Source organism: Myxocyprinus asiaticus, chromosome 43, assembly GCF_019703515.2.
Source record: "Myxocyprinus asiaticus isolate MX2 ecotype Aquarium Trade chromosome 43, UBuf_Myxa_2, whole genome shotgun sequence".
Lineage (NCBI taxonomy): Eukaryota > Metazoa > Chordata > Actinopteri > Cypriniformes > Catostomidae > Myxocyprinus > Myxocyprinus asiaticus.
In genome coordinates this window covers 5,370,049-5,389,068 of record NC_059386.1, presented here as the reverse complement: position 1 = coordinate 5,389,068, position 19,020 = coordinate 5,370,049, and the positions used below count along the sequence as shown (strand labels likewise).

At 37.4% G+C, this 19,020-nt stretch overlaps 1 protein-coding gene across 2 annotated transcripts in view; it reads left to right on the top strand.

Annotated features, from left to right (window-relative positions):
- LOC127433273 (ephrin type-A receptor 5) overlaps positions 1–19,020 on the top strand; it is a 121,121-nt gene that overhangs the window by 15,603 nt on the left and 86,498 nt on the right. For both annotated transcript variants that reach the window (XM_051685005.1, XM_051685004.1), the window contains exon 3: positions 6,737–7,400. In XM_051685005.1, the coding sequence (XP_051540965.1) occupies positions 6,737–7,400 (664 nt within the window). The remainder of the gene's footprint in view (positions 1–6,736; positions 7,401–19,020) is intronic.

The following is a 19,020-nucleotide window of genomic DNA, read 5'->3' as shown; positions in this document are numbered from 1 at the left end:
AAATTAGCTTTGGATTAAGAAGATATTTACATACAGTCCATTGAAATGCATCCTATTTTTTGCATGTGATAAAGAAGGCCATGAGCATGTGTGTGTGTAGCCTGTGCAAGACTCTTTGCTAGGGAGTCTCTGAAGGATCGGCCACAGATCGGTATCAGCTGATATTTACCTTCTATGACTCATAATTGTCTCATAATTTGGTCGACTTAATTAACCGATCGCTCCTGTCACAAAAGACGCATGGCTCCTTTAAGACTTCAGCATCACTGTCATGTCATCACAGGAGTCATGTCGTCACAGGGATGGGTTTGTTGGAAGGTCTTGCCTAGGATGCCAAATGGGGCAGGACTGGCACTGGGTTTCATGACTTACTCTCTTGATCGAAACTACGCAAGGTAAAAGAAAATACTAACCAGACTACATTGCATATGGATAAATAAATAAATTATTATTTTCAGTGTTTGATTTTAAGGACAATTTTGTTTACCTTTGGACAATAAGCAAATATGGATCCCCACTGATGTCCAATGTAAAATCTGTGTCCTGAAGCAAAACCAGTTGAGAACCACTGCTATTGACCTCCTTGGGTAATGGTGATTTGGAAATGGTGGGTAATAATGGGTGTTTGAAAGACAGTGGTCAGACACTCTCTTTCTCGTTCTCATCTGTAATAAGAGGAGAAAGTGCTTTGGGAGTGGGGGTTTCTAAGTAAATGCATGCTTACAGAACACACTAACTCACACTGAGAGAATTGAGGGTTTTAGGGGAAGTAAGCAGTGGTGAATGGTGCTGGGCTAGCGGAGGGAAGGATTTAGATAGAGAGACTCAGTGGGGGACGGAAGACTGTAGGAAAAGAGAGTTTTGAAATGCCTGCCACAGAAAAAAGAAATTATATGTTTGTATATTTTCTCTTATGGTTTGCTATGCTATTTGCAACACATATTGCATCTATATCTAGGCCTGTCTGACTTCTGTTGTCAAAGGAATAATTTATTCAAAAATTCACATTATGTCATAATTTACTCACCCTTATGTAATGTTTACTCTGAATGATTTTCTCTCTTCCGTTGAATACAAAAGTAGAAGTTTTGCGGAATGGTTCTTACAACAAAAGCATATAGTGACCCAAGACTCTCAAGTACAGAGCCCCTAAGAGGACAGGGTGTTCATTTTTTTTCTGAAATAGTTTTGCGTGCCCTCGCAATAAGATTGCGTTCCCTTGCAATGAGTTTGTTATCTCGCAATAGTTTTGCGTTCCCTTGCAATTTACCATGGTTTTACTACAGTAACCACATTTTAACCTTGATATTCGTCGTGAAACCATGGTGATAATGCAGGAAAATGAAAATTATGGTTATAAAGATCATAATTTTGTGGGGATCATGATTTTACTATTGACAATCCCATAGTTTTACTATGGTTTTACTATAGTAATATTGTGGTAACACTTTAAAATAAGGTTACATTTGTTAACATTAGTTAACAACATTAGTTAACATGAACTAACAATGAATAATAATTTTGCAGCATTTATTAATCTATATAGTAACCATAAACCATATAGTAACCATGGTTTTACTATAGATTAACCATGGTTAATCTTGTGGTTACTATAGTTTTACTACAAATACCATTGTATTTGTAGTAAAATCAAAATAACCACAAAATTATGATTTTTATTACCATAGTTTTTGTTTTCCTGTATTAGTACTATGGTTTTACTACTAATATCAAAGTTAAAATACGGTTATTTTAGTAAAAACATGGTAAATTTATTGCAAGGGCATGCAAAACTATTAAAAGAACCCTGTTCTCTAAGGGGCTCCGCAGTCAAGCACCAAAAAAAAAAAAAGAAAAAAGATGGACCATAAAAGTCATTCATATGACTTGCATGTAATATTCCAAGTATTTTTTAAGCCATATGATAGCTTTGTGCGTATATATATTATAAACTTGGTGCTAAGTTTGACATACCTTTGAAAATAACTTTGGTTGTTGAGTGTCTCATAACTGAACACAACATGCCAAGTTTAAAATTGTGGTAAATGTTAACAGTATTTTCATTTTTGGGTGAACTATCCCTTTAACATTGACTGCAAGGTCCAACCAGATGTAACAGGCCGATGGCCATGTGTGCTACTTCAATCTTTGGCTTGATATGTTTCACATTATAAAATTCACACAGCTGTGACATGCATTATATCCTTGTGCAATCTCCTCCTCAATGTGTTTTTTTTATTTTTTTATTTTTTTATTAAAGCCTTTTAGAATTCTCTATTCATCTTAATCAGTGTGTCAGAAATGCTGTTATCCGAGATTGTCTGGTATTTGTAATATATTTTCACATGTGAGGTTGGAAATCATGATCCAAATTTGTACATTTCCATTTTCATTCATGAGGCAACTTTCCCTAAATCAAACATTTGCCAGTGCAATATACCAGATCATGCCACACTGACTGAAAGGGATATGAAAATAATAATAGTAATACAAAAAATTATAATAAAAGAATTCACATTTTCTGTGACACATTTTTCTGTATCAGTGGATTCCTGATGTATCATAAGACTGTTAGCTGAATATGATCAATTTCACTACCCGAGTGAAATTAAGAGATGTTAAAGTGGACATGTGGATGTTTGGAATGAAATGAAAATGTACCATGAATGTCCTTTCCAAGGTGATAGTAATATAAAAGTAAGGTAGTAATGCTACAGTGAAACAAATTTATGGCCCACCTTGTCAAAGGAGATGTCCTTAAACTGTGACATTGAAATTGAAGACAGCTCATGTAGGAGTTATATGATAGAAAAATGAGCAAATAAATAATGTCATTGACAATATTACATTAGTGAACATATTGAATAAAAAAGCATGTCCTTTTTATCTTTCTCAGTTACTTAGACTGCCTTTGAACATGTTCCAGAGAATTCATGCATTACTAATCTCTGTGCTTTGAATGAATATTCATTGATATTGATTGATTCATAATGTCAGTGAATTATTGAATGCATTTTGTCATGGCACAGACACTAATTTTGAAGTTAAACCCTTATTAACATTTAACTGAAGTGCAGTTGTCAATATATCTTCAGGGATTTCCATTGTTAGATCTTTATTTAAGTATTGCTGAACTGTGGCAATGGCTCTTTAAATAGTAATGGCTCAGAGAATGCTCATGTTTTCAGTGGTCAAATGTTGATGTCTATTAACAGTCAGGGTAAGGTCAGAGATCAGGGGTCAGATTGTGTGCTCAGATGTACTGCCCTCTATCTCAGTGAATATAGGTGTTGGGCGAGTAAATCGTCCAGTACAAAATAGCAAGCTTTGATCAAAATTTGCATACTTGACTAAAAGTGTGCACTAAAAGTACATACTTCGCTGATGAGGAAAGCATCCCCCTTTGAGTACAAAGAGGGCCATTTCTAGCTATAAGCGGTACAAGTGGTCGCTTAGGGCCACTGAGCCACCAGGGGGCCCGCATAGCAAGGTCATTTAAAAAAATTTAATCTCCAAGTAGGATTTTGCTTAGGGCCCCATAAGCTCAGAAATGACCCTGAGTAAGACAGTGTATGACACGTTATCATAACATGTAATTCTTGATACCACTGTGATATCACAGAAAACCTTACTATTCTGTACTGTAATCTTTTGTGAAAAAGGGGTCTGTAACCATGTCGTTGTTAACATCTACATCTAAATGTCAACTAATACATCTAAATGTATACCCTTAAAATACATTGACATGACATGACTACTAGGTCATTTTAAACTGATTTGGCAGCTCAAGCCTTCCATTTTAAAGCACATAACTGGTAATCGGAAGGTTGCTGGTTCGAGCCCCACAGCCGCCACCATTGTGTCCTTGAGCAAGGCACTTAACTCCAGGTTGCTCCGGGGGGATTGTCCCTGTAATAAGTGCACTGTATGTCACTTTGGATAAAACCTAGTCCTAGTTACCTATAGTCCTCTGCAAAAACAAATTTTTAGGTATTCAATCAAAATCAAATCAAATCACTTTATTGTCACACAGCCATATACACAAGTGCAATGGTGTGTGAAATTCTTGGGTGCAGTTCCGATCAACATAGCAGTCGTGACAGTGATGAGACATATACCAATTTACAATAACATCAAATTAACACAACACAATTGAAACATCTGTTATACACATAATTACACTCAACAATATACAAATAATAACATACACTGTACAGTATACAATACGCGTTTTTTTTTTTTTTTTTTTTTACTATATAGATACACATTATTCAATAAAAATTAAAAATAAAAATATATATAAAAAAAAGTATATATATATATATATATATATATATATATATATATATATATATATATATATATATATATATATATAATGTACAGTATTGTATTGTATTGACATTCAGGCTGTCGGTTGATAGTCAGTTGTTAAGAGAGAACATAATATAATAATAATAATATAATTTATGACAGTCCAGTGTGGGATATAAGAGTAAGGGTAATAAAGTGCAGTGCTGATGTATTTTGATCGTGGGAGATCAAGAGTTCAGAAGTCTGATTGCTTGGGGGAAGAAGCTATCATGGAGTCGGCTGGTGCGGGTCCTGATGCTGCGATACCGCCTACCTGATGGTAGCAGTGAGAACAGCCCATGGCTCGGGTGGCTGGAGTCTCTGATGATCCTCCAAGCTTTTTTCACACACCGCCTTGTATATATTTCCTGGAGGGAGGGAAGCTCACCTCCAATGATGTGTCTGGCAGTTCGCACCACCCTTTGCAGTGCTTTGCTGTTGTGGGCGGTGCTATTGCTGTACCAGGCGGAGATGCAGCCAGTCAGGATGCTCTCCACAGTGCAGGTGTAGAACCATGTGAGGATGTGGTGGTTCATTCCAAACTTCCTCAGCCGTCTCAGGAAGAAGAGGTGCTGATGAGCCTTCTTCACAACGGCCTAAGTGTGGACAGACCATGTGAGTTCCTCAGTGATGTGGACACCCAGGAACTTGAAGCTGCTGACTCTCTCCACTGGTGCTCCATTGATGGTGATGGGACTGTGTTCTCTGTCTTTTCTTCTGAAGTCCACCACAAGCTCCTTTGTCTTACTGACGTTGAGGGAGAGGTTGTGCTCCTGACACCAGTGTGTCAGAGTGTGCACCTCCTCTCTGTAGGCTGTTTCATCATTGTTAGTGATCAGACCTACCACCGTCGTGTCATCAGCAAACTTAATGATGGCATTGGAGCTATGTGTTGCCACACAGTCATGTGTGTACAAGGAATACAGTAGTGGGCTGCTCATTGGGCTATTCGTGCTCATTAACAGCATACCATACCATAATAATAAAGGCTGATCATACATAATTTTATGTACATAAGTTTCTAACGTTGACAACTCTGTAATAAATGCTTCATATGTGTCATTTTATATTAAGGTACATTTTCATAGGTTATTAATGTGAATAAGTGTTATTAAGCATTTATAATTTGAGGTAAAATGGCTCACTATTTGGCAGGTATTGCATAAAAGTGACCCTTTTTATGGATATTGTTATAACCGCATATCAGTGATTTATAATGCATTTGTAAATGACTTATTAGTCATTAATAAACCCTTTATAAACCCTTTATAAGTAAGATTAACAAGTGGAACATTAATGAAAATGTGTTAACAGAAAATGTATAGGGAATATTTGCATACTGTTCACAGAATACATACTATATATTGCAGAGATGGTATGTTAGTATGGTATTCCTTGCATTGCCTATGACTCCAAATATGATATATAAACCCCGTCCTCTTAAGTATTTAGTGCAGTTTTGGAGCAGTTAAATTATTAAATTAGAGTCAAAAGAAGTGATAAATCTCATTATTAGAGCACAAATTACTGCCAACAAGTGTCACCCATTGTGCACATTCTTAGAGGAAGTCATATTAAACATAGCAACTATGTTTTCAATGTTTGAACTATGAGACTCAAACTAGTCACACACACTATGACTCCCAGAGGGGCAGACTTCAGTTATTCCGCTGTCTACACAGATCACATTCTCTCTCATTCACAGAGCATCAGGGAGAGGTAATATGAGGCCTCAGGAGGATCTCTCTGGTCATTGTCTGTGCGTTTGAAGGGCTGCTTAGGCCCTCGGGGCCATTCTGAGGTCTTGCTTTGTTAACTACCATGTTACAATCCTCCTGACTGTGTAGATTATAGCTTGCAGATTATTTTTCACCAACTGAGGTATTGTTATTGAGGATCTCTGCAGACAGCAAAACATACAGCCATATTTTGCATATTTTAGCAGTGATGCAGTGCCGCTAAATGGTAGCACATGAAGCACTGTCATAGTATTTTAGCATGGTGTCCTGTCTGCATCGATGGAAGAATGCATGTCCAAGAACCGTTAACAGAAATCAAAGTAATGAACATCATTTGGTTCCGAAAAAAAAAAAAAATAATAATTCTCGTTTCCCAACCCTACATACTGTATGATAGCTTTGTGTTTGGTGCCCCAATGGCATTTCCAGTGGATGGGAACATTATCAGTGATTAACAGAAGACTTGGAATGTAATGTAGTACACAAATCATATAGACTACTTTTATGATGCTAAAAGTAGTACATGATGACTGAATTTTCATGTTTGGGTGAACTATCTTTTCTGCACTGTGATGAAGTTGTTAATAATATCTATATGAACTCTGGTTGTTTTTAAGATACCTATTTTCTCTTCTTGTTTTTAGTGGGAAGAAATTGGAGAGGTAGATGAGAACTATGCACCGATCCACACGTACCAGGTGTGTAAAGTGATGGAACACAACCAAAACAACTGGTTACAAACAAACTGGATACTAAACCAAGGTGCCCAGCGAGTGTTTGTAGAGCTCAAGTTCACTCTTCGGGACTGTAATAGTCTCCCTGGAGGTCTGGGCACCTGCAAGGAGACTTTCAATGTCTACTACTACGAATCCAGTGACGAAGAGAGAAGGAATATTCGGGAAAGCCAATTAACAAAAATTGACACCATTGCAGCTGATGAAAGCTTTACAGAGCTTGATCTTGGAGACAGAGTTATGAAGCTTAACACGGAAGTTAGGGATGTGGGTCCATTGACCAAGAAAGGCTTCTACCTGGCTTTCCAAGACCTGGGTGCATGTATCGCGCTGGTGTCCGTCCGTGTCTTCTACAAAAAGTGTCCTTTATTAGTCAGGAATTTGGCCCTCTTCCCAGATACTATAACTGGGGCAGATTCTTCCCAGCTTCTGGAGGTATCAGGGACCTGCGTCAACAACTCATTGGCTGATGAACTTCCGAGAATGCATTGCAGTGCAGAAGGGGAGTGGCTGGTGCCCATCGGGAGGTGCATGTGCCAGGCAGGCCACGAGGAAGTTAATGGCTCCTGTCAAGGTTGGTGAACATCTTCATTATTATGCAAATGCAAACGCTGGTGAATGCCGCACATGTGAGACATATGCCCTTGAACTGCCTTTCTGAATGTCACAGACACTGATGTGTACCTGACCCCTTAGTGTGGTGTTATAAGTCTGTGGCATTCATTTCACATTCTAGTGATTTTATGGTTTTAATTTTTAATATATTATGGCAGACTTTATTATGCTACAGTTTATACCGATTTAATTTCTGTGCCTCTAGTGTCACCAAACGGAACTGCAAAAACCTTTTTCCAATACAGAGCAATACTGCCCGCCCACTTCTTCAGTAGGGCTGCAACTAACAATTATTTTGATAATCGACTAATCTAACAATTATTAGAACGATTATTCGACTATTCATCGATTATTGCAACAATTAGCTCTGAACCGACTATTGATCTTGTGCCTCAACTTAAAAGGTTGTATTAAATGTGAATACAACAGTAAAGAGGACAAAATCAGCTTTTAAAAATACCTCTAAATGACATTCACTGAATTACAAGGAAAAAAAAAATACTTGGATTTTTATAAAATTTAATTCATTAAACAATTCACTGCAACAATTCCTTTTGTTATCAAGTGTTTTTGTCTTGTTTTCCATTTAAAATTACCTAAAAATCATATAAGATATGTAGACTTGTTTTCAGAGAATGTATCTTGAGGATAAGTGTATTTTGTATATAAGTGTATTTTTTCACTTCTTCATATTTCTGCCATTGCAGTAAAGACAAAATATACTTGTATTCAATATATATTATTTGAAAGCAAGTCTAAATAACTTATATGTTGCTTCTCAGGTAAATGTATCTTGTTTTAAGTATTTTTTTGATATTTTAAAATATTAAATATATATAAAATATTATATTAAGCATTCTCTGACATTTGTTTCTTCTGCAGTATAGCTCCTAAAGTAAACACATAAGGAGTTTTAGATATTTATATTGGAAAACAAACCAAAAAAGACAAATCAATAACCAATTCTTTTTTTTTTTTTTTTTTTTGCATTTTATATTAGGCTAAGACTACACTCCTGTTTGTTCACTTCCATCTTTAACTCTGTCTTAATAGAGCTTGAATCGCCGATTTTATTCACGATAAGATACACACAGTGACACATATATTATGATTCACTATGTCGTGAGCCATCACGTTATAATCTAGCTGCAGCAAGTGCACGCGAGGGACGAGCGTCCCCGCGCGAGAAGGTTTATCAGCTGGGAGAAGTTTGAAACTCTATCACTCTGTTTTTCCACATGACTCATATAAGTGGCTCTGACCACATGGAGAAATGACAGTTTTGGAGTTTATGCTTATATACACAACCGTTTCCTTATTATTTGAACTTTAATAAAGGATGCATTAAACATATAATGCCAGGCTGTTTCATTTTTAGGCACACTCTGGAATGCCAGATCTGGCTTCGTTTTATTTCACGTCATGACGACACCCTCATACTTTGCGATAAACATTACAGTATGCTGTTTGGAAAGTTTCGAGTACATCTGGACTGTGAGCTGTGTAATTCTTCCTCTCCTCAGTCAGGCGCAAGCTGTAGTGCTGCTCTCGCACATCATCATTAGATGTTTAATGTGATCTCGTGTTACATAAAATGAGATCAAACGACTATCCGACAACGAAAATTTTTGTCGACAATTTTTTATTGTTGATGTTGTAGATAATGTTGACTAATCGTTTCAGCCTTATTCTTCAGTCATCTTGTTTCTGGAAACTTTTATAATTAATTTCTTCAATAGTGATTTAATATCAAAAACTATATTTGAAAATCAGACAAAAAGACAAAGGTGCAAGACTGTGTACAGTACCTAACATCTTTTATGAAGGCATGAACCATAGCGATGAAGCATGGCAAATTACGGTTGTATTTTCTTCCACCATTGTTTTGTTTCATGGTTTTTGAGGATAAAGTTATGTTACACAACCTGTCCATGTTGGAATCTGTCTAATTTGACTAGCTTCTACCAAGTGACATACTATAGAGTTTGATTGGACATGCAGCCTTTGAGGTCAACATCAAAAGATAAGGGAAGAGTTTTTTCGTCCCTTTTTAAAAAGCTGATAAGCCTTTTTATTCTGCTATACAAACTATGCATGCTAATATGATTAGATGCATTTTGTAATTTGCATATAGCATTGTTTCCCTGCTGTTCAGAGAATCAGATCAGATCAGAGCAGACCTGTGTCCCATTTTTGCGATCCACAAATTGAGAACCATTGAGTTACAGAACTCTGTAGGTAAAATATATTTTCTCTGCTTTTACATAACTCAGTGGTGAGAGGCAGCGTTAATCATGTAGGAAAGTGTGTTGGTAGTGTAACAGCTGTCGGAAGGCATGATTATGACAGGCTGGTGATTCATTGACATGGACAAGACAATGAGCCCAGCTTGATAGCAGCTCACTTCACACCCCACACTGTAGTGTTTAAAATTACACCATTTACTTACACAGCAACAAACTGACATTCAGGCAAACTAGTTTGAAAATTAGGTGAAAAATGTGCAAAATGTGTATACCTCATAAACATGAACTTTTAAAAGGGAATGTTTTCTAAGTTTAATGGGAAAGTTTTGACTCCGTTTTCGAATTCAATGTTTAGGTGAGCTCAATGTATTCCAGGAAACTCCATGATAATCAAACAAAAAAGGTCCTGTTTTTGTATCAGTCTGTCTAAATGCATTTAAAAACTTTAGGAATTTTGCAATTTTATATGTGTACAGTATTCAACCTCGTTAATGAAGCAAAAGCATTTAAAAAAATAAATAAAATAAAAAAAACTCATGAAATGGCTTTAGGAGCACAGCTTGCTGTCCTTTGTTGACATGTTTCCTTTTTAAACAGTTTGATTCGTCCCTTCTTTTAAACAGCCAGTGGGCTTTAGTTATGTCACAAATGTGAACCATGATTTGCTACTTGCTAGTCAATTGCAGGTTGTGCTCAGAGGAGGGCCATTCTCATTCTTGAGAGCATTTGATTGGACAAAAGTCTGTGTAGTGCAATATAAGTCATCAATAGTTTTGGTCTGTTTACCCAGAAAAAAAATAAAAATAAATTATATATATATATATATATATATATATATATATATATACACACACACACTGGCAGCCAAAAGTTTGGAATAATTTACAGATTTTGCTGTTTCAGAAGTAAATTGTTACTTTAATTCACCAAAGTGGCATTCAACTGATCACAAAGTATAGTCAGGACATTACTGATGTAAAAAAAACAGCACCATCACTATTTGAAAAAGGTCATTTTTGATCAAATCTAGACAGGCCCCATTTCCAGCAGCCATCACTCCAACACCTTATCCATGAGCAATCATGCTAAATTGCTAATTTGGTACTAGAAAATCACTTGCCATTAAATCAAATACAGTTGAAAGATATTTGGTTCATTAAATGAAGCTTAACATTATCTTTGTGTTTTGTGTTTGAGTTGACACAGTATGCATTAGACTGGCATGTCTTAAGGTCAATATTAGGTCAAAAATGTCAAAAAAGAAACAGCTTTCTCTAGAAACTCATCAGTCAATCTTTGTCATGAGGAATGAAGGCTATACAATGCTTGAAATTGCTAATAAACTGAATATTTTATGCAAAGGTGTACACTACAGTCTTCAGAGACAAAGGACAGCTGGCTCTAACAAGGACAGAAAAAGATGTGGAAGTACAACTAAACAAGAGGATAAGTACATCAGAGTCTCTAGTTTGAGAAATAGATGCCTCTCATGTCCTCAGCTGACAGCTTCATTGAATTCTACCCGCTCAACACCAGGTTCATGTACAACAGTAAAGAGAAGACTCAGGGGTGCAGGCCTTATGGGAAGAATTGCAAAGACAAAGCAACTTTTGAAACAGAAAAACAAAAAGGAATGTTTAGAGTGGGCAAAAAAACACAGACATTGGACAACAGATAATTGAAAAAGAGTGTTATGTATCTTAACCCCATTGAGTGTTTGTGGGATCAGCTAGACTGTAAGGAGGGTGAAAAGTGCCCGACAAGACAGCCACATCTATGGCAATTGCTACAGGAAGCATGGGCTGAAATGTCACCTGAGTATCTGGACAAACTGACAGCTGGAATGCCAAGGATCTGCAAAGCTGTCATTGCTGCACGTGGAGGATTTCTTTATGAGAACTCTTTGATGAGAAGTTCTGAACATTTTTTTCAAATTGTAATAGTAATTTTTCACGTTATTAATGTCCTTACTGTACATTGTGATCAGCTGAATGCCACTTTGGTGAATAAAGTACCTATTTCTTTCCATAAGATCAAAATCTGTACATTATTCCAAACTTTTGGCCGCCAGTGTATTATCAACACAATTATAAACAATTATCAACACCTTTAAATCAATAGTTTCCCATTTTTCCATCAGTTTTAATCTGATTGTGATATTCACAGTGCTTCAGGGGATTGTAGTTAACTCCCTCTTTAAAGACGTTAGGTACACAGTTTTGTACCTTTGTCTTTTGTCTGATTTTCAAATATGTTTTTGCTTCAGTAATGTAAAGATTTACCTTGGAGCTTGTTGGTTTGTTTCATGGCTTAGAACTCTTTTCTGAAGGATTTTATGAAATCCCTATGGAAAAAGAGTAGGATAAATACTTTTTAATGGCTTAAAAGTGGGTGGGCAATGTTGCGCGCTACAGTGGTTGACCAACATCGGTTTTTAAATGGCCGATGCCAATATCTGAGAGCAGGTTGGCCAATGATGTAATACATTTAAATTCTAGCAAATGAGAGTTACATCAATTTGTTGGAATAAAAAAAAAAAAAATCACAATATTTGAAAACAAAAATTTGCCCTGATGGTACATTTTGAAACTGACACAATTATAGCAATTATGGCCAGGTTGGCCATCATCAGCAACAAATCTCAAAATGCCCAAATATCGAACCATTAATCAGCCAGGGGTGCGTTTCCCATACAACAACATAATTAACTGCTTAACCACCAAAGTACGATGCATCATTGGAGAACTTAACTAGCTGTTCACGACTGTTTCTCAAAACCGTATCAAACATCGTTCAAACCACGTTGGTTCAACAGTATAGAGCTGTCAGTAATGACATTACGCAGGGGGTGGAGTAATAACTTCTGCAGATATTAAATCATAATAGCTCATTTACACGTACTTCATGAAAGCTGTTTAATGCACAAAAGCTGCTGAAGACCCAAAAGCTGTGCACTATGTAAATGCAACAGATAAATTGTGCTGCAATACTGATGTTTCCCTTTACATCAGACTTTGGGGTTCCCCAGACGCACTTGAGCACATAAGCACATATGTATATCAAAAACATATAAGAACTTCACCTATGTGTTAGAATGGACACCTAAGCTGTGTTCTCCAATAGAAACTGCGTGTGTTAAAATGCTTTCTCTTAACAACCTTAAATCACTTAAACTTAAATGTTTATATACGTTTCAGAACGCCGCTTTCTGCAAACCCCTGGAATAAGCAGTTTTCTTAAGTGCATGTAAACATGGTCAAAGTCTTGATAGAATGAAAGATATATGTGAAATAAAAGATATAGAAGGCTCAGCAATGTCAACTGATGTCCACACAGCAAACTAACAAGGAACTATGCTTCTAACCACAAGTGGAGAGCTGTAGTTCCAACCACACAACTTTGCGACTGTGTTTGCGAATGATCGTTGGAACTACGGTTTCAGGAAACACCAAATCGTTGAACTATGTTGGTAATGATGGAATTTGCGACCATAGTTGGCTAATGATGCTTATGGGAAATGCACCCCTGGCTAATACATTGGTTTATCACTATTAGCCAGTAGCTTTCTATTTCTTTAGCAGCAGCTTTCTTACTTTGTTTAGACTGTGTCAAAAACTAGCTTCCTGACTCAACTTTCACTGCTCTTTCACTGCTCTTTCACTGTTAATAGAAAATTAATTTATGAGCTTTCCTCATAAATTGTGTTCTTAATTCTTTACGTGCTAAACTGAACTTCTTGTCTTTCATTCCTAGCGGCTAGCTATAGTTGGTAAATACATTCTGCACTTTTACTTAGGTTTCTATGGCAACTGCAGTCAGTCTTTGTCAGTTAATGGCATTACATTTTAAAAGATCCCTTAGTTATTAAGTTTAATTGCATAAGTCAGAAAGTAGTATTTGTTTTTGTGCCCACAAACCACACTTTTGCTTTTCTTTGCCATGTTTCATGAGAAGTTAACACAGGGGAAACATATCTTGCTTCACAGGGTGTTTTTAATCTCAGATATGGACATTTCAGAGGAAATATTGTTTCAAAGAGCAGTCGAGGTCATCCAACTGTGATTTTTCTAGTCCTCAATAAGGTTGTGGTCTTTATGGCCTCATCAGCAAACTTAACACCCTTAGGTCTCCTCGGGTGGCTGATAGATTATTAGTGCAAGCTGCTCAGTGTGGAGTCAGATTAATACAGTTTCAGTTTTTTTTTTTTTGTCCTACTGGAACCTGGAATAGTCCTCCCAAAAATTCGGTGTAAAAAGTGTATTGTGATTTATATTGTCAAATACTGACAATTTTTTTAATCTTGGGTGAACTATCCTTTCAATCATTTACCCTTCCAGTTCTACATTAGACGCTGATTCTCTCTTATTCAAGCTACAACTATGATTGCATTACCAAACCCCTCTCCAGACCATTGGAGCCCAAAGGATATAATGATGGCTTGGATGGAGAAGACAGGAAGTGATAGAGGGGTCCATGCTCCAGTGATGGAGGAGGGCAGTGTGTCCTTTGAATGAAACAGACCCTTCATCTTCATCCTCCTCTTCTCAGATTGCTTCCTTTGTTGGCACTTTGCGATAAGGGTTCTTTTTGATATTTCAGTGTGAATTAATTTCCATTGAGCCGTCCAGAGGGAATGCCCGGCGCCTCTACAATGTAAGCTTGAGGGGGAGTTTGTGCAATTGCGCAGGTTGCCCAGCAGACCGGGCGACAAAGTGTCGGACATGCTTTTGATGCTTTTGTCTGGTGGGACGGCCTGTCTGAAAAAATGTCACAATGACAATTCAGAGCAGTGGGTGTGTGTGCAATGCTGTTCCTATTCAAATGTTTCCTGCAAGCAATTATAAAATTAATGTAAACATGACACAGAGGAAATGGGCTGTCTGCCTACTCTTTAGGGAGCTCCGCTGAATATGTTCAGTTTGTCACATAAACAAAAACGGTTTATTGGTGTAAAAAAAAAAAAAAAAAAAAAAAAAAAAAAAGAGCAGTTTTTTCAACTGGTAGTCATGACCCAAAAATGGGCCACAGGTCAGTACTAATAGGGTTTTGGACAGCAGGGAACAAATAATACATGCACTACTTTGTACATTTTCCTATTCAGTTTTCTTTATTTTGTACAATAAGCAATTTTGGTACTGTTGGTTTGCCACTTGATGTCCAAAAACAAATCTCATGAAAATTATGTGATTGTGGCAACATTTTTGCAAACAATATTACGTGGTTCAGTACAAGTTTTGTGAGAGTGCCGATGTGAAATGTCCACTGAGTGACACTAAAAGCAAGTTAAATGTTAAATATCTCAAATTTCTTGTTCCTACACTACACTGAAGGAGGGACCTGAGCCCTATCTAGAGACCAAAATGTAATTGAGACTTGGGGTGGGCCCTTTTGACTTGGGTAATTAAGTAACCACCTAGCAACTACCCTAACAGCTTTTGCATGGCCAAGAATCACTCACATTTTCTTCAGAAAATGTACAAATCTAGTTTGGTGTGTTATGTGCAAATTTGTGCTGTCACCCCGCAGGAGGGCTGTCATAATTTGATATCTTTCTCTAAATTTGCACTCTTAGTTGGATGGTGATGGCAGTCCTCTTGTGAATGGTCTCTAGTCGAGCATGCTTTCATGTGTCTTTTTGTATGTAGGTCATATCTCATTTGTCTAATCTCTTTGTGCCATAGTTTCCCCATACCACTGTTTATGATTAAACAGACCCTTGAAGATGTGTCAAAACATAAAACACATCTAGAATGCTGTCAACCCTTTACTAAGCCTTGCCTAAAAATGGTTACTGACCAGTCCAACCTTGGCAGCTTTTATCATCCGCCATATTCTCTTACAAGCTTTTATACATGTCTAATGGAAGTCAATGGAAGTCCAATTCCAAGTTTCGGATATACAGAAGCTTCCCGTGGCACACTGGAAATAATTATGATGACTAAATATAACTACGTAGTATTGCTAAGCTAGACATCTGATTAACCGCACAAGGTCTTGCCCACACTGCAGCTTATTCCAGCCAAGAACTGCCCATTTAGAAAGGACAAGATGGTCAGACTGACATGTAAATCAACCAGTTTGTTTTCTTTACATGTGTCGTTTAGGTGCTGTGCTATGTGCCATTTTATTTGCAATAGATTACACTACAATACAAATGGAATTCAATTAATTGTGCTATGAAACACTTCAAAATAGTGGAAAATGTACGTTACTTTGTTTGAATTGTGATCAAAATGTCTGTCCATCCAAAAGTAACAAGTTTAGATTATTTCACATAGCTGGAACATGAAGTAGAATATACAGGTCTGGTCATGGATATCTACTTTAGTTGCTACTAAGTGCCTCAAATAAACCTCTAAGCATCTTATAAAGATTTGATGCCACTAACCTGACAAGCCTAGTTTAGTAATGAAAACGTTTGGAATAAATTTAAGGTGTTATAATGGATATAATAAAGTGGAAGGTATGGTCTTGGCAGACTAGATCTGCTCTACACAATTAGACATACATCCAAACCCCTTGAAGCAGCATGCTCTTAGCGTGCTGCAGTTAAACCAGTTTACTTGAGAACAACTGAAGAAAATGAATGTAAGACAAAGAAAGTGTATGAAAGTTGATTGGCTAATAGATTACATGTCAGATAATCTATAAGTTTGTACCATCTACAGTTTCATTGCAATCAGTTCTCATAGTCAATGTGTTGAATGCAGGAGAAATGGGCAGGAGTAAAGACCTTAGTGACTTTGAAAAGGGCCAAAATGTTATAGCAAGATGACTGGATCAGAGCATCTCTGAGACACCAAGGTTTGTGGTGTGCTCCCGGTCAGCAATGGTGAGTACCTATGGACAGTGGTCCGAGGAGAGACAAACCACAAACCGGCGACAGAATGTTGGGCGCCCAAGGCTCATTGATGTGCGAGGGCAATGAAGGCTATCCCGTCTGGTCCGAACCGACAGAAGGTCTACTGTGGCACAATTCACAGAAAATTTGAATGATGGTTACGGGTGGAATGTGTCACAACACACAGTGCATCGCACCCTGCTGCGTATGGGGCTGCGTAGATGCAGACCAGTCAGAGTGCCCATGATGACCCCGCCCACCATCGAAAGAGACTACAATGGGCATGCGAGCATCGGAACTGGACCTTGGAGCAGTGGAAGAAGGCCACCTGGACCGATGTGTCCCATTTTCTTTTTTCATCATGTGGACTGCCGTGTACGTGTGCGCCATATACCTAGGGAAGTGATTGCACCAGGATGCACTGAGGGAAGGCGACAAGCTGGCGGAGGGAGTGTGATGCTGGGAAACCCTGGGTCCGGCCATTCATGTGACTGTCAATTTGACATGTGCCACCTACCTAAACATCGTTGCAGACCAGGTACACCCCTTCATGGCAATGGTATTCCCTGATGGCAGTAGCCTCTTTCAGCAGGATAATGTGCACTGCCACACTTTAAACACTGTTTGGGAATGATTTGAGGAACATGATGAAGAGTTCAAGGTGTTGCCCTGGCTTCCAAATTCCCAGATCTCAATCCAGTTGAGCATCTGTGGGATGTGCTGGACCAACAAGTCTGATCCACTGTGGCTCCACCTCGCAACTTATAGAATCTGCTGCTAATGACCTTCAAGGGTCTTGTACGGTCCATGCCTCGGCGGGTCGGCACTGTTTTGGCAGCACACGGGGGACCAACAGCATATTAGGCAGGTGGTCATAATGTTTTGGCTCATCAGTATATAATAATTATTTCTTTCTTAAAAGCGTTTATAGTATCTACCTGGTAGGCCTACCTTTTAAACAAAAATTAGTTTTAAGGTGGACTGATAACAAAACATTTTGCCCTGACTCACAGTTATTGCGTGAAGCCAGCCAATCAGACTGGAACTGGTGATTTCAGCCAGCTCTTTCCATTTTTTGTGCATAACATCAGACTGGCGGTGAACAGACTGTTGGTAGTCTATGTATCACATGTCACCTGTTTGTACCACTGTTCTTTGTTTATTGTAAACAATTTGACTTATGTATAGCTATAATAATGAACAACAAATGTAGGATACTATTGCATAAAGTACTGCATCTCACTTGTGTCAGGTTAGATCCAGATTAATGTTATTCCATTAGATTCTGATAAAAAGAATTGTACTTAATACCATGGCCAAAAGAAAGCATTTTAACCTGAATCTAGATTCTTGAAGTAATGAAATACTGACATATCCTCAAAAAAGTATATTTGGATGTCAGACAAAAGATAAAAGCAAATGAGATAGAAGAATACCGTGTCTGCTCTCTTGCTGTCTTGATGTACTCATGTCATACATGCTTGAACTGAGAGTTAATGTCATTTGGACCAAAAGAAAAGGTTACATTTTATACATATGAACAGCAGTTATAGCAAACTAATTGTCAAAGACTGTCCTGACTTGCCTGTGGAGGTGTGTGTGTGTTTGACAGAGAATAATACAGAGAAAGATTGACTAAAATGGAGGAGGGGGATGGACTGCTTTTTTCTTTCTTTTTTTTTTTAGCCCTCTGTGGAATTCAGTCAGGCTCTCCAGGCGGAAGTTTCCTGAAAGAGATGGAGCTCCAATGATCTGCCTATATTTTCATTCCTGTCAGCTGTTACTGCTGCAAATGTCAAACTCGATCTGGTCACTATACAGACCAAGAGACAATTGAGATACTGTAGAAATGTACCAAAGACATTTTGGAGAGCAGATCATGCCAACAGCTTTGGGAGAAAACTTGGCTGGATTTTAGTGAAATGTGGAGGCTGCTTTTCTTTCTTTGTTGCATAACAGCATCAAGCCTCTTATTGGTTGTTACAGATGTTAGATCATACCAGTTATTATGTTTTCAAGGAATAGGTAATGTAAATATGAAAATACTGTTAGAATTCTATCATAATTCTTTTTCGGCTCTTACAAATTATTATTTGCTGCAAAAGTTTGTGGAATTGTTGGCTGGTATGACATTAAATTAAAAGCAGAATGGTAACACTTTACATTAATGTTCCCTTTTTTTTTAAGGGTTTATAAAGGGTTCGTTAATGACTAAGAAGTCATTTACAAATGCATTATTAATCCTTGATATACAGTTATAACCACATGAATAAAAAGGGTGACTTTCATGCAGTACTTTCCAAATAGTGGGCATTTTAACTTCCATGTTTTAAATGCTTAATAAATACACCTTGTCATACTTATATTAATCAAAAACAATCAATACACTAATTCATGATTTTATGAATGCAGCAAAAATAGACTATTATAGTGAAATGAAAAGGATTATGCCATTTTGTTAGACCACATTGTGTTTATATTCATTACTTTAT